Below are 21,810 nucleotides of genomic sequence, written 5' to 3' on the forward strand. Positions count from 1 at the left end.
TTTCGTGTGCTTATTGGTCATTTGTGTATCTTCTTTCAAGGAATGTCTGTTTTAATCCATGGCTCATTTTTATTGCATTATTCATCTTTTTATTATTGAATTGTGTGAGTTCTCTATATATTCTGGTTACAAATCCCTTATCAGATACACATGGGCAAATATTTTCTCCTGTTCAGTGAAGTACCTTTTCATTTTCTTGGTGGCGTGTTTTGAAGTATCCTCCTATTGTTCTTTATTTTTAAAATCTTTCATTTTAAAAATTATGTAAGGAATACATGCATACAATGAAAAATTAGAAAACTTTGAGCGATACACAAAAATAAAAGGAATAAACAAAACATTTGTAATCTTATCATTCACAGATAATTGCTGTGAACATTTGGGGTTTGATCCTTTTTTTTTTTTTTTTTTTTTTTTTTTTTGTGGTACACGGGCCTCTCACTGTTGTGGCCTCTCCCGTTGCGGAGCACAGGCTCTGGACGCGCAGGCTCAGCAGCCATGGCTCACGGGCCTAGCCGCTCTGTGGCATGTGGGATCTCCCCAGACCGGGGCACGAACCCATGTCCCCTGCATCGGCAGGCGGACTCTCAACCACTGCGCCACCAGGGAAGCCCTGGGGTTTGATCCTTTAATTAAAAAGAATTCTCATTATCCAGTTTTTAACCTGTTGTAAATCTCATACATTGTGAATAACTTTCCATGTCAATAAACATTTCTACAACATCATTTTTTTATGTTGTACAACATTTAATCACATGGATGTACAGTTTACCCAAAAAGTTCCTTATTGTCAGATGCTTAAGTTGTTTTTCCCTGTTATAAATGTAGTTAAATCTCTATGCATATCTATAAATACTTTCTTTGAATAGATTTCTAGAATGGGAATGATGGGTCAAAATGTAGGCACATTTTTGGGGCTGTAGAAACATGCAGCCAGATTGCCTTCCGGAAAGATTGTGGCCAGCTACGCTCCTGCTGGCAGTCTGTGAGAGAGCCAGCCCTTGGTCAGAAGCTAACCTGGTCCACACAAAAAAGCAATACTATTGGCAGTAGCACTGTGATAGGCACTGTTCTAAGCACTTTATACATATGACTCATTTATTCCTCACGATAACTCTGTCAAATTGATGCTAGTGTTTTTCCATTTTACAGACAAGATAATTGAGGCACAGAGAAGTTAAGTTTTGCCCAAGGTCACACAGCTAGGAGTGGCAGGATTTGAACCCTGAGGCAGGCTCCCTTCTGGGAGAAAGCCTGGTACTGTTAAGTACAATGCTGGCTATTGCTTGAAGATAGTCTTTACAATGCTAAGAAAGTTTCCTTTTATTCTTAACTCATGAGAGCTTCATTTAGAAATAACTAAAAATTTTATAACAATTTTATAAACCCTCACACTCCCTTCTTTTTTGCCTATATAGATCAGGGGTTGACAAGCTGCTTCTTAAATGGCCAGGTAGTAAATACTTTAGGTTTGGGGGGCATAAGGTCTCTGTCACAACTACTCAGTTCTGCTGTTGTAGTTAAGAGGCAGCCACAGGCAATATGTAAATTACAAAACCAGGTGGCTGGCTACCGGGCCATAGTTTGCAAATTTCTGTTATAGATGATTATTTGGGTTTTCTCTCCTTGCTTATTGATACTGAGCCACTCCTGCATTCTGGAATAATCCAGTCTGGCCATGCAAAATCTACTGCTGCAATCTATTTGTTAGTATTTTATTTAGGACCTTTATATCTCTGTTCAGGAATAAGATTGATGTGTGTGTGTGTGTGTTTGTGTGTGTGTGTCCCCTGGTCAGGCTTCACAAAATGAAAGGGAGAAACTTCATTTTTTTTCTATGCTGTGGAACAAAGGATGATCTATTCTTTGAGAGACTGATAGAACCTGCCTCCAAAGAAACCATCTTGGCCTGATGTCTTTTTTGGAGGTAGTTCTTTGAGATCTCTTCCACTTTCAGGAAGTGACCTCTTCATGTTTTCTATTACTTTTGAATTAATTTTGGCAATTTATATATGTTTTTAGAAAGTTACCCACTTCATCTAGATTTTCCAGGGTTTTTCCATTGCTTTGGGTGTAGCAAATCTCTTAATTTTTTATTCTCTCCATAATATCTTTTTATTTCATCTTTCTTATTCCTAATGGTGTACCTACTTTTTAACATTAGATTTGGTAAATAATCTAATGTTTATTTTATTGGTCTTTTGAAAGTTTGCTCTGGGATTGAATTATCCGTTGTAATAGTCTCCATAATTCTACTCATCATTTTCAAATTATCTTCCTACTTTTCTCTAATTTCTTGAGTTATCAGGTTATTTATTTTCATTCTTTTTGTATAAAAGCAAGAATATTTAAGACTAAATTTTCTTTTGAGTACAGACTTGGCTACCAAATTTTAAGGCATAACCCTCTTACTCTTGGTATTTTCTAAGGATCTGTGATTTTAGTTTTGGTTTTTCCTTTGACTCAGAAGGGTTTTAAGAGTACATCTTTAAATTTCTAAAAGGTTGGGATTTTTGATTTTTGAGTTTCTCATTAGTTTCTCATTTTATTATTGAGGTCAGAGAGTGTGACTGGTAATGGGTTTATTCCTTGGACTTTATTGACATTGGCTTTGTGGCTTTTAATTTTTTCTAAGTGCTCCAATGGTACTGGAAAAGAAGGTGTAAGTTCTGTTTTTAGATTACATGATGTTTGTGTATTTAAACGACACTGTTAATCATATTACTCAGAGTCTCTGACTCCATATTCTTTTTTAAAAAAAATTTACTTGGTTTTTCAAGACTGAGGGAAATGTAATGACTTTCCCACAGCTATCGTGTTCCTGTCATTTCCTTGTACAAAACACACTGATTGTTGCCTTTTTATGCCTGACTCTGAGCCTGAGTCATAAACTCAGATCTTTAAGTATCTGAGCTGGGGAAGAAAAGAAAGACTTAAGAGGACTCAAACAGCTAACTTGAATTCCATTCTAACCATTCCTACCTCTATGTACATATTTGCCTGTGTGTTAGCGTGTGTACTTTGGGGGGATATATGTGTGTTTCAGCATATACATCTCTCTTGGGCATGATTGTGTAAATATGTTCTTTTGTGTGTCCGTGATTGGGTGAGTTTGATATGTGTGTCTGTGTATGTTTATTCATCCATGGCATCTTTTTCTTCAAACTGAACTTAAAACATCACGGCTGGTGTCTGCCTTGCTGGCTGTTTTGAGAGTCATTACAACTCAGAAATCTCTGCTACCCTGTATCTTAACCCACCTGAACCTCTTTTCCCCTTTTTGGCTGCAGAAGATCCTCCTGGTAAGTTGGTCAGACAGAGACTGTCTGTAGACTCAGCCTTACTCTGGCACCCACTTGGTGCTCTGTCTAGGCACCATATTCTGGCCACACAGATGGTGTTAGGGCCATACTTCCAGGATGGGTGGAGACTCTGAGAACCTCAGTCCATGCTCTCCCCATTGTACCTGTTCAAGTTCCCTTGGTCTGCCTGCAGCATGTGCTAACGCTTAATAAGGTGGAGCTTGACGGACTGGGCATTGGTCTAAAGGGAGCACCAGCATTTCCAGAAATTCATGATGGGGTTCAGTTCATTTTATGGAATCAGAGCAAGCTCCTGGGAGATCCCCTAGTTGACCGCCTCATACAGAGGAGGAAAGCGGGCCCCAGAATGGGCTCTCCCAACACCTTGTCCTGGGCCCTTCCCATGGAACTGGGTGAGCTTTGCCGGCAGCACAGACCCAGTGCCTGGGCCTGCGTGGGTTTTGGGGGAGGCCAGGGAGAGTGATGATCCCACCTTCAGAGAGCTTGCTGACTCCCTGAGTGACAGGACACCTGCACAGGGCACAGCTGAAGGAGCATTCTAGACACAAGAGCCAAGAGGGCCTTGTCCAGGAAGAGTTAAATGGCAGGGAGACCAGTGTGTACCCCAACAGGCCCGTCCACCTTTGCCCACAGATATGAATAAGCGAAGGAAGGAAGGGGCAGAGAGTGTGTTGTCACAACCTTCCTTTCTCCTCACCTAATTTCCCCCATTGAGCATAGTGTCTTTTGAATAATGAGCACTTAGTATTTGTTGAATTTCAGGGACTCTGCCTTGATTTGACCTTGCAGGAGACTAAGTTCTGATTTTGGAAGCTTTCTTTTGGCTGGGGTCTGGTGGGGATCAGGATAACCCTTTGGGGTCTGAGTTTTCCTGGGTCCTGTATTTTATTAATAAATAACACTTTATTGACATTTCTCCCCAAAGAGTTATCCTATGTATCCTCTGATTTTAGCCTCAGTATGCCCCTGGAATGCAGGGGGACTGTGGTGATTATGCCCATTTCACAGAAAGGAAAAGGGAGGCCCCAAGAGCTTAACAGAATCACACAGTGCAGGTAGGCAGGGCCAGGGCGAGAGCCTCTGCCTCTCAACACCAAGCAGGTGTGAAGACCTTTCTCCTGACTGCACAGTTGGCCCCTGGAGAGGCAGGGAGTTCCAGCTCTCTGCCCCCCCGAACTCACACCAGCAGGAGAGATTGGCAGTCCAGGCCAGCCCATCAGCCTTGCTTGGTGTTGGTCCAGAAGAACCTTGCTTGACAAATTCTGTTTCTGAAACAGTCTCTTTTTTTCTACCCACTCAGGAGGAGGAGTTCATTGATTGGTGGAGCAAATTCTTTGCCTCGATAGGGGAGAGGGAAAAGTGTGGGTCCTACCTGGAGAAGGACTTTGACACTCTAAAGGTGAGCACTCCTCACAATGTCCTCTTCAGTCTAGCAGTCCCTGGGCACGTGCACTGGGCAGCGGGAGATGCAACTGAGAGAGAATATGTGTATACATAAATGTATATGTATATATATTTATGGGTGAAATGATACCTGGGATCTGTTTTAAAATGCTCAAGAAAAGTAAGGATGAATTATTTAGATGATGTGGGTCACCCTCTGATAGATGTTCAAAATATTAAAGACGATTGAAATTGCAAAATATTGAAAATTGTTAAAGCTTGGAGATGGGTACTTAGGGATTTGCTATACTATTCTGTCTCTTTTAAAGTTATTTGAACTTTTCTATTATAAAAATTTTCCATTAAAATAAAAAGGAAAGTCAATGTGAGAATGTACCTCTGATTCCCCCACCTCTGCAACTGGGATAGAAATTACCCAGCACATATAAAAATATGGTAAACTCTGTTTCTGTGGAAAAAAAACCCAGAGCCCGAAAAACACCACAAAACCAGGGATGAGTCAGCCAAATTCTGGTATTTTGAGGAAATTCCACAAATACGGTTATACTTTTTAAAAGCAGACTACTTTTAAAAAAGATAACCGGAGGTGATTCAAAATTACTCCCTGAAGGAGTTACATAGTGTCATGGAGAGGGTTACCAGGTAAAATTCAGGATGCTCAGTTACACTGGACTTCAGATATATAATGAATAATATTTTAGTATAAATATGCTTTAAATATTGCACAGACATACTTATCTAACAACTATTTGTTGTTTATCCTAAATTCAAATTTAACTGGGTGTCCTGTATTTTCACTTGCTAAACCTGGCAGCCCTACCTAGAGAGCAAGAGCGGGCCAAGGCTGTCAGACATGCAAGAAAAGCCCAAGGAGCTCCCTAACAGGGACTAGATGAAGGGGGCTTGAGGCTTATTGGAGTGGTGGGTGACCAGTATGGAAGGTGATCTCACAAGGTGGCCAGAGCTGCCTCTGGTACCTTGGACGCCCCCATGTCATTGTACCTGGAGACCTGGAGGGGCAGAGATGAGGCCTCAGGCAGCAGCAGTCAGAAGGCTCAGGCCTCCCCAGGCAGCTTTGTTGACTTGGTAGGTGGGTGTGTGAGGCTGGGCAAAGAGACAGAACTATTTGCGTACCAGGAAGAAGGTCCGACACATTAAGTCTGGCATGTGGTACTGTGGCCTTGCCAAAAAATGAGAAAAGCCAAGTAAGAATGAGGACTCCTGCCAGGGTGGCCCATGGCCCTGGCACCCTTGCCACTCCCTCAGATGCCGGATGCTGAACTGGCACCCAGCCCACCAGCTTGACCTCTCTGAGATCTGTGACAGTTTCCAAGTGAAAATGGTCTGTCTAAAAACAAAATGCATTCAACCTGTTTCTGGGGGGAAAAGCAGATCTGGAAGAAACGCTGGTCCTTTAGGGATCAGTAACCACCACCACCAACATGGGTCTTTGAAAAATAGCTTGTAGTATTATGGAGAGAATGGAGTACACAATGGGTGGGGGGAAAAACCCATATTTTGGAAATTGCTATCATAGGGAAAAAAAGACAACTCATAGTCACAATAGTGAAAGATAGAAAACAAAGATACAGCAAGAAAGCATAGAAAGGCAGAAATCATAGAAAAACACAATAGAAAAAGAATAATTTTCCTAATAAATAAAACTGGGTTACAGTCTTTTACTAAGTGATAAGGACTCAGACTTCATCAAAAGTCAAAATTCATTATAATGTCTTTAAAAGACACATCTAAGACAATACAACTTAGAATGGCTAAAATAGTAAATGTTTTGGCAAACAAAGTAAAGTAAGTGCGAACAAAAGAGAAACAGATAGAAACTAAAGTAAAAAGCAAAGGAAACAAAATGGAGTGTTTTGTATAAATAAAAGATGTACATCTCAGTGCAAAAACTCCCAAACATTAATGTATGGAACAATAAAGCTTAGAAATCCTTAAAGCAAAAATGGATAGGAATATATAAAGTAATACCTCACACAAATGAAGGCATGAAATTACAGAAATTAAAGTTGCAGTGGTGATTTAATGCACCTCTTTCCTAGACAGATGAAACAGGCAACCAATAAATAAGGAAATAAAAGATCTGAATAACAAGGTAAATATTTTCTAAGCTACATCAAGAGTAGCTTTAAAATAGAGGATAAAAATAATTTAAAAATGGAAAATGCATTTTTCCTAATGCTCAGAGAACGCTTACAAAATTTGATCACATATTAGGTTAGTAATAGGTTACCAAAAGCAGAAATCATACAAGACAGATTTAAATGCAATAAAATGAGAAATTAATAACAAAAGTTTAAACAAAAAGACCAACCACTTGGAAATTTAAAAAGTATTTTATTGGGACTTCCAGTATGAACATGGCTGCATAAGTCAGCATTTTTCACTTTTTCTCTTTGGAAATCATTCAAACCCACAAACTTCATTTTCAGTAAAAGTTGGAAACAAATAAAACCCGCAGACTCCAAAATACATGTAAGGGCTGTCCAAAGGCAACTGAGATTGGGTAGAAGCCACTCGGCAGTAAATGAAGAGAAGATGCATGAAAATGATGAAAGGTCATAGTGGTAGCAGATCTCAGAAAACCCCATACTTCCTAATAAAAGAATGTTGATAATTATTTAAGACGGGCTATGGATTCATGGGGACTTATTATCTATTCTCTTTACTTTTGTGTGTGCTTGAAAATTTTCATAACAGATAGTTAAAAATATAATTCCTGAAATTGAAATTTCACTGTAACATATAAAAATATATCCTTTGTTCACAACAATGGACATGGGAACTTTGGAGACAGGTTCAGGCTGGTGACAAAAGCCTCTTAGACCTGATTTGGTTCAGAGAAACAGAGAAGTTGGAGCTACACAAGAATCACACAGATGAACCATATTTGTAGGGAACAGCCTGCCTCTGTTATGGGAACAAAGGAAATAACTGGTCTAGGAAAATCTAACACATTTAGTGACAAGTAATAACAAAAAAAAATAGCACAGTATTAATTTAAAAATACTATAAAAATAAGAAGAGAAAATATATAACAAAACTTAACCAAAAGAAGAGGATATATGCCCACCAGAAAAATTTCTCCAAGGAACAGATGAGATGAAAGATTTTGCTGTTAACTTTTTAGAAATAGGGTGGTCAGAATGCAAGCAGAAATAAAAGAATGAAGGGCTGGTGAGATGAGAAGACATGAAATATGAGCTAGTAAGATTCAGGAAAGAAGGAGAAGAAAACATGAAATTGGAAAGAGCACAGGACAGAATGGCCACATTGGAAAACACAGAAAGGGGCATAGAGGGCAGAATGAAATGGAAATAAAGAAAGAGTTATAAAAGAATAAAGAGAAAATGACAAACATAGTAGTCAGGGAAAGGAGGTCCAACATTTGCATAATTGGAGTCCGCAAGGAGGACAACCAAAACAAGGAACAAAAATAAACAGTTGATAGTTTAATAAAACTTCACTGAAATGAAAGAATACTTGAGTACGCATACTAGAAGGTCTGCTGTGTGTCAGGAAAAATTGACCCAGATTGGTCAACCCAGGGACATATTCTAGTGTAGTTATTGGACATTAGAGATAAAGAAAAAATTATTTGGGTAGTCATACATTCTCCCTCCACAGAAATTTAAATAATTAAAAAAAGGAAAGAAATCAAGGTGACTTCACTTTTTCTACAACATTTAATGCCCAAAGACAATAAAGCACCATGTGTAAGATCATCAGGGAAAGAAAGGGTGACCCAAGGATTTGACATTCAGCCAAGCTGCCCTTCAAGCGTAAAGGCTACAGACACACAGGTATTCACATTCAGGAGACAGGTAGTATGGCTCCCAGGAGCCTGTCTTGAGGGACTCCTACGGGATGAATTGGAGCTCATCTAGGAGCCACCTCAACTTGGATGTAACTGGGAAAACCATAACAAAAGGACTGGTTGTGAGCATATTTTACCTTAAGCCTAAGATGGAAACAAATGAGAGGGTTAGAGTAACTGGACAGAATGTAAATACCGTATATACTGAAAAGGTAGAAATGATAAAACTGACAAAAGTTAGGTAAAGGAGCAAAGAGAATGGAATACAGAGTAAGAGCACTGATAGTCATATTACAGAATAAATAGGATTGCCAGATATTATCTAAAATTGGCAAATCACGAAATGTGGAAACAACCTAAATGTCCATTGACTGATGAATGAATAAACAAAATATGGTAATTACATACAATAAAATATTATTCAGCCTTAAAAAGGAAGGAAATTCTGACCCATGCTACAACATGGGTGAATCTTTAAGACATTATGTTAAGTGAAATAAGCTAGTTGCAAAAGGGCAAATACTGTATGATTCCACTCATGTGCACTATTTAGAGTAATAAATTCATAGAGACAGAAAGTGGAATGATGGTTGCCAGGGGCTGGGGGCAGGGGGAGAAAGGGAGTTATTGTTTAGTGAGTTTGGGGTTTCAACTGGGGGGGATGAAAAAAATTCTGGAGATAAATGGTGGTGATGGGAGCATAAAAGTGTGACTGTACTTAATGTCATTGAACTGTACACTTAAAGTGGTTAAAAAGGTACATTTATGCTATTAATATACATAATATATAAATATAAAAAATAAAATTGGCAAATCAAATAATAGGCATATAAGCAAATTATAAGCAAACAGCACAAACATAAACATTAAGATAGATAATATTGTCTAAAACTAGGTGATGGAGAGGGAGAGGGAGGAAGATAAAATTTGATTATTTTATCATTGCTATAGTGGGGAACCCATGAATACTGCCCCTAAAGACAGAATAATATTAGAGCATAAACTCAGGTCATTTTAGCTCTCAGAATTACTAAAACACACATACACACACACACACACACACACACACACACACACACACACACAGAAAACAGACCATGCAAAGATTTTTATTTTTATTTTTATTTTTTATTTTTTTTTGCGGTACGCGGGCCTCTCACTGTCGCGGCCTCTCCCGTTGCGGAGCACAGGCTCCGGACACGCAGGCTCAGCAGCCATGGCTCACGGGCCCAGCCGCTCCACGGCATATGGGATCCTCCCAGACCGGGGCACGAACTCGTGTACCCTGCATCGGCAGGTGGACTCCCAACCACTGCGCCACCAGGGAAGCCCCATGCAAAGATTTTTAGAAAAACCCTATGAAGCTAGGAAATATAATATAAACATATTACATGACTATGTAAATATAATACAAATGTAAAACCAGACCAAACATATCTGTCATATCAATCATTTATTAATCACAAAATTTAAATCAGATCTCAAAGCAAAATCTAACTCTAAAATAAAAAGCTTCATAAAGGTTGAAAATAAAAGATTGGGAAAATGTGTCCCAGGCAAATGCAGATGAAAAGAAAGCAGAAGTCACAATCTTAATATTAGATGAGACAAAGAATAGCACTTTAGAATGCTAAATGCTGCAATTCCTAGTTATGATGGTCATGAGAATATCTATGTGCTAAATAATACCTCAATATTTACAAAACAGAAATTACAAGAGATAGAAGAAGAAATAGAAGTATACTGGTTTGTGGGGGAGATTTTAATTCACTTTTCTCAGTTCATGTCAGATCAAGGGGACAAAATCATGAGAGGATATAGAAGACTAAAGTAGTTACTAACCTGATTGAACCTGGTAGCCTGAAAATAGAGACACCCCTATGGCACATCTACAAAATTGACATATATACACTACTAGGTATAAAATAGATAACTAATGAGAACCTACTGTATAGCACAGGGAACTCTACTCAATGCTCTGTGATGACCTAAGTGGGAAGGAAATCTAAAAAAGAGTGGATATATGTATATATACATATAACTGATTCACTTTGCTGCACAGCAGAAACTAACACAACATTGTAAAGCAACTATACCCCAATAAAAATTAATTAAAAAAACCCCAAAACGAAAATTGACCATGTGATAGAGCATAAAGAAAATCTTAATAAAATTCAAAAAGTGGCAAAACACTGACAATGTTTTCTGAATATAATGCCATAAAATTAGAAATTAATAACAAGCTCAAAAGCACAAGAAAACTTCTATCTGGAAAATTTAAAAAAATCAACTCTCTTTTAACAATTCTTGGTGAAAGAGAAAATATAAGAGAAATTGCAGAATATCTGGGAAGCAAGGATAAAACGCTACCTTTTAGAACTTACTTGTTACAGTTAAAACAGTATTCAGAGGAAGTTTATAGCCCTAAAAACTTACGTTAAAACAAAAGAAAGAAAACCAGTTACACATCTAGCTTTTAGATCAAAAAGTAAAAATAGAACTATAATTATGGAATGCCGAGAAAAGAAAAATGAAAACATTATACATGAAAACAAATGGGGCAATACTAAGGCAGTAGTAAGCAGAGGCAATTTCATAGCAATAAGTGTTTTCCTTATCAGAAAAGAGGGAACAAAGTAATTAAAATTTCAATGGAAGAAATTAGAAGGAAAAAAATCCTTAAAATAGTAGAAGAAAATAATAGAAATAGAAGCAGAAATAAGAAACTAGAAAAGAGAAAACGGTAGTATAGACACCTCGAAGAATTGTTCTTTTGATTGAAATGATGCAACTATATACATATGGCAAGAAAATATTCAAAATGATACACACCAAATGTTAGCCAAATAATTAGTTGTCATTTTTGGAAATCAGAATTTAAGGCAATGATAATATTTTCTTTATATCTACTTACATTTTCTAATTTTTAATAATGAACCTATATCACTCACGTAATTAACTATTTCTTAGAAGAGATAGAACTTGGGCTTCATGGAAGAGATAGAACTAAAACTAGGCCTAATGAGAAAAAATGTTTAGCGAGATGAGAAAGGAACTTACCTGAAGTACAGTAGGCCCTCTGTGCCCGCGGGTTGCATATTTGCGGATTCAACACATGGAATCCGCAGATATGGAGGGCCGACTATCTTGCCGGTCAGTTTCAGATATAACCAATTTTAGCATGTATATTAAGGGGGTTAATATCACTATTAATTAGGTACATTTTATCATCTATAATAGAAGACTACTGCTTCGTTTAAGTCTAAGCAATGCTCTAACAAGTAAAAGTCATTAAGAGGAGAGAAACAAATATCTTGAGTTGACAAATTTAAAGTGGTGCTCAAAAGACATCCTCAGCCCAGTATTTGATACACTGCCATTTGGACATCCTGGACAGTAAGTATTTTGCTGACTTGTGAATCTTCTAGAGTTCCGTCTTGATCTTCAAATAAAAAGTCAGTTAACTTTTCATTTATTTGTTTGACTGTGATCTTATTCTCCAAAAACGCACCACCCATGTATCTGATGACTCTTGGGTATCTAGAATATTGGATTAATCAGAAAACCCTGTTTTCCAACGTTGCTGAACAAACGTCTTCCCCTCTTGCTCCCTTCTCTGGTTTCCCGCCCCTCCCCCCATTTCTCTCTCTCATCTCCATGATTTGCATCCTTTTTATCTCTGCCTTTGTTCTCTTCTTCTCTGCCCCTCTTCCTTCTTGGCCTCCTCTCTTACCTCCACCTCTCCCACCTGCCTTCCTCTTGGCCTTTGTTCTCTAATTTGCTTATGGCGTTTCCCCCTCATTTTCTTCTCTGTCCTTTCTCTCCTTTCCTTTCTTTGAACACTATCATGTTTCCTCTTTCCTTGCTGTCCCTCTTCTTTCTCTCTTTCCTTTGTCCCCCTCTTTTGTCCCCCCATGTGGCAGGTCTATGACACACCACTGGAGAATGTGAAGGACTTTGAGGGCCTGTGTGACTTTTGTAACACCTTCAAGCTCTACCGGGGCAAGACTCAGGAGGAGATGGAAGACCCATCTGTCATTGGGGAGTTTAAGGTAAGTCCTTGAGGACACATCTCTAACCCAGGGGGGCCCAAGACTGGAGTGGCAGCAATGAGTGAAGGGGGTGGGAGCAGAGGTACTGTAGTGACATCAGTAATGACCCCAGTGCTGCGGTTGGTGACCATGTGGGTGATGGAGATGGTGGCGGTGACGGTGATGCTGCTGATGCAGAATGTGATGGCGGTGATGGGATGGCATTGGGCTTAGTGATCGCAGTGGTGATGACTCTGGCAGACATGAGAGTAAGGGACATAGTGGTGATTGTATTGGTGACACTGGGGATGAAAATTAAAGCTGACCCCTCCTTTTCAGGGCCTCTTCAAAATTTATCCCCTCCCAGAAGACCCGGCCATCCCCATTCCCCCAAGACAGTTCCACCAGCTGGCTTCCCAGGGGCCCCAGGAATGCCTGGTCCGCATCTACGTTATCCGAGCATTTGGTCTGCAGCCCAAGGACCCCAATGGGAAGGTAACATTCCTAGAGCGCTCACCTCCCCTGGAATAAATGGTAGGCTGGGGTACAAAGAGGCTGCAGAATCTGGATACACTCTTTGCCCCAGGGAGTTCACAGTAAGTGGGGAAACCAGACAAAAATGTACAAACCTGAGGTGTGACTGCATTGGAGTTCTATCAAGGCCAAGTGTTCCAGGAGGTCAGAAAAGGCCAACGTCAGTACAAGACTTTGGAATAATGGGGAAGACTTCCTGGAAGGCATAGGATTCTTAAGGGTTGATGGAGTTTTGATTGGCTGGGAGGGAGAAGAAAACCATATTTTAGGAGGAGTCAAAAACCTTGGCAAAGGTTTGAGAGCAGACTCAGTGTAGGTTTAGCACAAGGATAAGGCATAAGGACAAGGGATATTGATGGTGTAGCCTGGGGCAGGACTTTGTGGGACTTTCGAGGGTGGGGTTGGGGAAGGAAGAAGGAGGGGTGGAACATGCTGGGTAACTGTGCTGGTCTGGCCATGGTGGAGCCTGAGGCAAAAGGAAAAATCAGCAGTCCTGATCCTGTCTTTATTTAAAACTTGGATACTTTTGTCATCATGGACTGTTGGTACTGGTTTTAATTTTTAAAATATCACATTAAAATGTTGTTTATTTTGATTACTAAGCTTTTTTTTGTCTTTCCCTTAAATTTTGTGCCTGAGGCGAGTACCTCACTGACCTACTCTCTTCCTGACCCTGAGGGAAGGAGGGGAGCTTGAAGGAGGGCAGGAGTCTGGAGCTACCGGGAGATGTTGGGGGGAGGAACAGAGTGAAGTTGGGAAGAGAGAGAAAGAGGAAGAGGCAAGGCAGGAGTGGGGGACAGTGGGGCTCAGAGGCACGAGGCTAAGGTCTTCTCTTGTCTCCTTAGACAGGTGCAGGCCTAGCCTGTGTCCTAGGTTGTGGGTAGGGGCCTGGTGTCCCATCCCTGGTGCCCTGCTTTTCAAGGTGAGAAAAGCTGCCCATACCCTGCTGGGAGATCACAGGGAGGGATGGAGCAGTCCCCGCCCAGGCACCACCGATGGCCTCCAAGACATGGCTGTGGTCAAGTTTATATACTTCGAGCCTTCCTGGTGCCAAGACTGACTGTAAACATTCTTTGGCCCTGGCTGCTCCAGAGGCTAGTTGAGGGAATGCTGCTGCTTGTAGGAGGCTGCGTTGGGCTGAAAAAGTCTGGCCATCTCTCTCCCTTTCCACCTGCTGAAGCAGAGGTCACAGACAGGACCCCAGCTTGGCCCAGTCACATACGTCACACAAAACTGGCATGTTTCTGAGGATATGGGCCTGGCCCCCACCCGCCCTCTCCCAGTGGGGCAGTGGGTTGGGAGTATGGAGGACTTAGGTGCCCAGTTTCCACTGCCAGAGCCGAGGCTGGAAGCCCACACTGGGGGTGGTGTGCAGGATGGGGCTGCTGGCCTGGCAGGTGGCAGCTTCTTGAAGGTGGGCCCCCTTGCCCCTTGGAGGGGCAGAGCATTGAAGGAGCCTCAGAAGCGTGTTGGGAAGGTTATGTCGCTGAAGTGTTTCCTTCTCCTCCTCCAGTGTGATCCTTACATCAAGATCTCCATAGGCAAGAAGTCGGTGAGTGACCAGGACAACTACATCCCCTGTACTCTGGAGCCTGTGTTTGGAAAGTAAGTTGGGGTGGCTTGGGTCTTGGGGTGGAGGTGCCAGTCTGGATAACCCACAGCCCAGCGGGAGAGATGTGGCTGCCACTGGGAAGTCCCCATCTCCTGGAGCAAAGCTGTGTTCCCTAAATCTTGCATGTCTGTAAGGGTGTAACCTCAGCTAGCGCTTCCTTAAGCGCTAAAGGCTTGAGTCCTGGCAGAAGCTCCTAGTTAAACAATTACCTTGAAGAGCAGAAATCTAAATGGAAACCCAGAGCATGCATTTGCTAATTCTTCTTTTTTTTAGATCAACTTTTACTTTGGAATAATTTTAGGTTTACAGAAAATTACAAAGATACTATACAGTTTTCGTATACCCATCACTCAATTTCCTCTGCCACTAACATCCTACCTAACCACGCTACATGTATCAAAATTAAGAAATTGATATTGGCACATGACTATTAACTAAACTCTGGACTCTTTTAGGATTTTGCCAATTTTTCCATTAATGCCCCTTTACTGTTTTAGGATCTAATCCAGGATTCCTATTACATTTAGTAGTTATTCTCTTCTACTGTTGCACGTTCACCTGTGGCAGATAGTGGAAGGATGTGGACTCAAGAGGGTAAAATGCTTCCTAAAATCTAAGGACGAGGGAAGGAAGAAGCAGTGCCCATTGCACGGGAGTAGTTCCCAGGCTTCCTGACTTGCTTCCTGTTTGGATGCGAGCGTATTTAGGGCAGAGAAAGGAGAATCTTGAGGGAGGTTGGCAGCTATTTCTCTAGCACCTGTAGGAGAAGGCATGTACCTGTATTGTCAAGCAACACACTGGATTCATGAACCGGTGTCTCTTGATTTAGTTGTAGTCACCTGGCCCTTCAGAGAGACCCAGTCAGCCAAGGGAAATGCCATTTTTGAAGGGGAAACAGTCCTGGCCAATGACGAGCCACTGCCAAGCTGGAACTGGAGGGGAGGGCTGTGGGGAGGATGGTGGAAGAGAAGAACCCTGTTTGCTGAGCCCCAGTGGCCAGCATGGGTCCCCAGGCTGACGGGACCACGCAGGGCCCAGGGCAGGGTAGGGGCGCTAGTGTAGAAACACGCCTCTCCCTCTCTGTTTCACCATCTCCCTCGGATCATGGCCACCTGCTCTGCTTGGGGTGTCAAGCCTCTGTGAGTCCACAGCAGAAACTCTTTTTTTCTATCACCCACGTGTTGACCAACAGAATGCATGGGACATAATCAGACACAACTTTGATTTTGTCTGCCAGTTTCCTGTAAACATGTATTCTGTGCTGGTGACCTTCCTCACTCCCTGAGTGGAAACTGTGGCAGGCAGGCCACTTTCCCACTCAGGTTTAGACAGTCCAATTTGCCGTGAGCCCACCGTCTCAAGCTGGTAACCAGACGCACATTCATGTGTCATCAGGAGCGCACCCGATGGCTGGAGGGCAGTCGCTCCCTCTCGCAGCTGTGTCCGCCTTGGGCACAGCGTGTGCGCCTTGGGGGTGTGTGCAGAGGGGAGGAGGGTCTTTGCCCAGTGTCCCCCCCCCGCCCCTTCCTGCCGTCCTTCGCCATACTTGCAGGGCCAGGACTGGGGAGCCTGTGTGAGAGGAGGGGCCCATCTCAAGTGCTGACTTCGCCCCATCGGCACCCTTTGGGTGGCAGATGTTTGCTTCCCTGTGGGCTTTTCAGAGACACCCCCTGAGCCCTCCTAACATAGCTCCTGGGATGTGGCAGGTGCTGTGTCCCTGTAGCGGGTGTCCCCCTCCCATACCCCCCAACCCGTGCTCAGATGGGCCACCCCACAGTCTCTCGCTGTTGGAGCCCCAGCTCCCGTGGGACAGGCTTCAGAGCAGCAGCCCCCTCCTCCGCAGGCAGCGCTGCAGTTCCGTGCCCAGCCAGGGCGGGAGCTCAGCTCCTCCCAATCGTCCCCCCACCTCCTCTCTGCTACAAGCTGCTTGTGCTTCCTCCACCACAGCTCGGGTGCCAGGCTTGTGTGTCCCTCCTGCAGGGAACTCATTTCAGGGGAGAAGGGACAGCACGTCTACACTTGACCTCCGTGGGAGGTGACGGGGGTCTCAGAGCACGGCAGGAGCTCTCCTCAAAGAAACCTCCGCACAAATCTTCTTCTTCTTTTTTTTTTTTCCATGAGACAGGAACTGGGTTTTTTTAAATTGAAGTATAATTGATTTACAATGTCATGTTAGTTTCAGGTGTACAGCACAGTGATTCAGATATATATATATATATATATATATATATATATATATATATGTAAAAACATACATGTATACATCTGTATATATTCTTTTTCAGATTCTTTTCCCTCATAGGTTATTACAAAATATTGACTATATAGTTCCCTGTGCTATACAGTAGATCCTTCTTGTCCAGTAGGTCTTATTTTATAGACAGTAGTGTGCATCTGTTAATTCCAAACTCCTAATTTATCCCTCCCCCTGCAAGATAGGAACTATTATTATTATCCTCTCTTAATCCCACTCCAGAAGGAGTGGTGAAGGCCCAGGAGTCCGGAAAGTGGATCCCAGGCCATGCCCTTGGTAAATTCTGGAGCTCTGGCACCTGCCTCTGGATTTCACATCTCTTGTCTCCACGTGTCCTGGTTGAAACTTCATTTTTAACCTTGTGCTCCATTTCATTCGTCCATTCTGTGGTCCATCAGGCAGGCATCTGTTATATGCCCAGCTCAGATTATTTGGGAATACCGCGCACACACACACACACACACACACACACTCAGACAAGTCCAGCACCGGGAGTGCTGTGGGTGGTGTGCTGTAAGAGCTATAGGAGGCTCGAGGAGGGTGGACTGCAAGCCAGTCCTGGGAGAGGAGGAGGAGGCCAGGGGTGGCTTTCTAGCTCTTGCTCCAGCCTTGCCACCCACTTGAGTTTGTGCTGTGTCCGGTGACCTCTGGGAGCTGGCGTCGTCATGACAACTGCCCCCACCCCCACCCCAACAGGATGTTCGAGCTGACCTGCACTCTGCCTCTGGAGAAGGACCTGAAGGTTACCCTCTATGACTATGACCTCCTCTCCAAGGACGAAAAGATCGGGGAGACGGTTATCGACCTGGAGAACAGGCTGCTGTCCAAGTTTGGGGCTCGCTGCGGACTCCCCCAGACCTACTGCATGTAGGTGCAGGGCGCTGGCTGCTTCCCTGACTGTGGGCCGAGCCCTGACTGTGTGCCAGCCTGGGCCTAGCACGGCACAGACACTGTCTCTCTCAGTCAGCCCAGGTCTTATCCCCACTCCATAGATATGGAAACTGAGACCTGGACTTGTAAGTGGTGGGATTAGCTTTTTTTTAAAATTAGTTTCTGCTTTATAACAAAGTGAATCAGTTATATATATACATCTGTTCCCACATGCTTACCTGACGCTAAGAACCCAGCTCTTCCTCACGTCTGTCGTTATAATCAAGTTCTCCTTAAGTCACCATCGAGGGCCTGGAGAGGGGAAGGAGAAGGGAGACAGACAATGGGACACACAGCCCCTCTGGGCCCCAAGGTGAACTCACGTGTGGCCAGTCCCACCCACTTCCTGCCACCTTGGGTCTTGTCTGGGTCTGATTCTCTAAAGCTGGAAATTGGAAACATTTCAGTTCCAATTCCATGTATATGTAAAGAAGTCCTTTTGTCTCTGGGCCTCAGTTTCTCTGTGTGTGAAATGGGCTCCCCGGTCACGATGAACAATCACACAGTGCCCACGGTCAAAGTGAAGGATGGGTGATGCCGTGCGTGTGGGTACATAGGTCACTGCACACGCCTCTGCCCCCGTCAGTGTCCTGGAGCGTCTCATCTTTGTCTTGTGTTTGGGCCTCAGCTCTGGACCCAACCAGTGGAGAGATCAGCTCCATCCCTCTCAGCTCCTCCACCTGTTCTGCCAGCAGCACAGAGTCAAGGCCCCCGTGTACCGGACAGACCGTGTAGTGTTTCAGGATAAAGAATACACCATCGAAGAAATAGGTGAGTTCTCCCTCTACCGCCCTCTCTCCTGTGGGTCCTCTCCTGCTGGATGTAACCACTGGACACAACCCACACCAGCACGGTGTTGTCTTGAGTCTCTCCAGGGCAGCACAGATGGACTAAACTTGCACTTGGTGTTCTTGGGACCAGTACTTACCTGGGACACCATTGTGAAAATGAGAGGTCAAGGTGGGGCCAGGGTCAGGGTGGGTCTGGGTCGGAGCTCAGTCTAAGACCAGGTTGGGGCCTGTCTGAGGGCAAGATGAGGGGTGAGTCTGAAGCCAGGCTCAGGGTCATGGTTAGGATCAGTCTGCTTCTGGCTTTGGGTGGGCACACTGGTCAGAGTTTGGGTGCAGCCCACCGCTGAGAAAGTTTTCTACTTTATCATACCAGTCTGCCAGCTTGACCTTGACGGTACCTTCTGAGCCCCCAGTCACAACTCCTGCACCTGATACATCCAAAGGGTGGCAGGAAGCCCTGTAGCCCCCGTCTTGCCTAATGCTCTGGGTCTGCCTCATGCTCATGCCGAGGGTCCTGCCATGTGCTCCCCGCATGTCTGAGATGCTCATAGGCCTGCACGGCCCACCCAGAGCAGCTCAGACTCCCCGGAGGTGTTTACAGGCGCAGCTGGCCCCTCGCCTCCTGCTGGTTTCGGAGATGTTTGATGTCAGAGCTGGTGCTGAGGTTGTAAAAGGGGAGCGAGGCTTTGGCTCCCTCATCTCAAATCCCTGTCCTCCTTCTTCGTTTCTCTGATTCTCCGAGGTCATGGCTGAGCCAGGCTCCTTTCCATTAGGCCCTAACCCCTCCCCCAGTCTCTTTTCCTGTAGAACATGCATCTGTTTTAGGGGTGGTCTCATTTCTTTCTGCTGGTCTGTGAGCAGCTTAAGCACAGGAACCAGGGCTCATGGTCATAAATTCATAGGAAAAGAAAGCCAGAAAGCTAGAGTTGGTGAGGCCTGACATCTCCCTGTTTTTGCAGATGAGGCCATTCAGACCGTGAGGGGTTAACAACCTGCCCAAAGTCACCCAGCTGGTTAGAGGCAAAATCAGTTTCCTGGCCCGGTGGTCCTTCTGCAATGCTATGCTGCTTTCTTAGTGGCACCTATTAAAGTGGGCAGGGCATGTTTGATGGATGAACGTGTGTATGTGTGTGTACGTTAGAATCTGTGCTGGTGAACATGGGCACACCTGAGTGCACAGACCTGTGTGTGTACGTGTGTATAGACACATGTGGACCCTCCTACCCCCAGTCAAGGTCTCTGTCAAGGGGGCTCCAAGTTCATGTTGCTGGCTGGTTGGCCAGGCTTGTCAGGGTCAGAACCACCGCCGTGTCCTCACCCCATCCACAGTACCAGTCCATGACCCAACCCCTGGCAGGTAGAGCTGTACCTGGGAAGCACGCAGGGGAGGGGAGGGGTATTCACATCCAGTCACGCGCCTTTCCTAATGAGTGTGTGATCTCAGCTGCCCTGCTACCCAGGTGTGTGACTGCCCGATGCTTCATGTCTGTCATCTGTGAAATGGGGCTAATAATAGCACCTACCTTTTAGGGTTACTTTGAGGATCAAGCCCTGTTAATATTTATGAAGAACGGTGCCCGGCTCCTGCTTTATAAGTGTTCTCTGTTATGCTATTATTTTAGCTACTGCTACGAATCAAAGAGATTGCATGAAACAGAGAATACTACTGAGAGCACTTAGATGCCCAATCTGGGAGAAGAGCCTGTGGAGCCTCAGGGTTGAGAGCAATCTGGAAGGGCTTCCTGGAAGGAGTGGGCTTTGGAGGGTGGGGAGAATTTGTATTGGGTGGGAAAAAGGAAGGAGAGCTTACAGAAGAGCCTTGGTAGTGTTGGTGGCAATGGGGAATCTGGATTTTAAGCCCAGAGCCTTGGACAACGAGGTTTCCCTTACAGAGAATGAGACGTGAGGGCCAGAAGGACTGTGTCTGGGCTAGCTGTGTCTAGGCTGCAGGGTTAGCAGCTTCCCGAGGCCCTCAGGCCCCCCTACCATCTCCTGCTCACTCCGTCCTGGCAATTTTTTTGTCTTCTCTCTGGGGCAGAGGCTGGCAGGGTCCCGAACCCACACCTGGGCCCAGTGGAGGAGCGTCTGGCCTTGCATGTCCTCCAGCAGCAGGGCCTGGTCCCTGAGCACGTGGAGTCCCGGCCCCTCTATAGTCCCCTGCAGCCGGACATCGAGCAGGTAGGACCTCCACCCTCGGGCCCCAGAGCCCCTGACCCTCAGCTACCCCTCCCCAAGGACAGCTTGGATATCCCAGAAGCACCAGTGGAGACCTCAGGATTTGGCTAATCCCTCCTTGTGGAGTTTCTCCACAGCCTGAATGGTCACCATTGTTGGCCTACGAGGGGACCTCTTGAGCCTGGCCTCCCCTGGCTGCCTGCAGGCCTCAGGGCCTGGGGAATGAGGCTTCTCCTCCATCCCCATGTAGGCTGGACCTCTGGCTGCCCACAGGTCATTCTGAAGCCTCGCTGTTTCAGCCTGGCCACAGGGAGTCCCCCGCTGCTATCAGTCAGTGGCATTCCAGATGGCCAACCCTGTGCTGGGCAGTGGGGAGTTCAGACAGGGCGAGCCTATGACAGAGAAGCAGACCAGCCATCAGGAGGGCCAGGGGACCCTCGCTGGCAGAGGGAGGGAGGGCGGAGGGACAGCAGGCCCCGGGGTGACATGGGGAGGCTTCCTGGAGGGGTTTGGAGGAGGGGGAGGAGAGAAAAGCTTCCAGGCAGAGATGGGCCGAGGCAGCCTTTGTGGCACTAAGGTGCCTTTGTGGACATGCAGAGAACATCCTCTCTGCTCTTTGGAGCTGAGCTCTCCTCCCCTTGGTGGCGTGGCCACCAGCTCCCCAGAGTGGCACTGCAGGTGTTGAAATGTCAGCTCTTTCATGCTCATGTGAACCAGAAGAAGTTAGGTCAATCCCTGCTCCTTCTTCTGTAAGATGGGGACAGAGATAACAGCCGGCTCGCAGAGAAAGAGGGAGCTAAGTGGTGGCAGGGAGAGTGGTTTCCTGTCGTGGAAACCCTCTGAGCCCCGATCACTAAACCTCCACAACTGTGTACACCATCCCCAAGGCTGAATGCCCCCTGCCCTCTTCCGCCTGGCACA

The 21,810-nt window shown here is 44.7% G+C and overlaps 1 protein-coding gene across 23 annotated transcripts in view; it reads left to right on the top strand.

Annotated features, from left to right (window-relative positions):
* Positions 1–21,810, top strand: part of DYSF (dysferlin) — a 239,464-nt gene that overhangs the window by 191,243 nt on the left and 26,411 nt on the right. For all 23 annotated transcript variants that reach the window (XM_060117344.1, XM_060117350.1, XM_060117352.1 and 20 more), the window contains 7 exons: positions 4,624–4,722; positions 12,486–12,614; positions 12,933–13,088; positions 14,641–14,732; positions 17,690–17,860; positions 18,552–18,694; positions 20,753–20,892. In XM_060117344.1, the coding sequence (XP_059973327.1) occupies positions 4,624–4,722; positions 12,486–12,614; positions 12,933–13,088; positions 14,641–14,732; positions 17,690–17,860; positions 18,552–18,694; positions 20,753–20,892 (930 nt within the window). The remainder of the gene's footprint in view (positions 1–4,623; positions 4,723–12,485; positions 12,615–12,932; positions 13,089–14,640; positions 14,733–17,689; positions 17,861–18,551; positions 18,695–20,752; positions 20,893–21,810) is intronic.

This window comes from Mesoplodon densirostris, chromosome 14 (assembly GCF_025265405.1).
Source record: "Mesoplodon densirostris isolate mMesDen1 chromosome 14, mMesDen1 primary haplotype, whole genome shotgun sequence".
In the NCBI taxonomy this organism is placed as follows: Eukaryota; Metazoa; Chordata; class Mammalia; order Artiodactyla; family Ziphiidae; genus Mesoplodon; species Mesoplodon densirostris.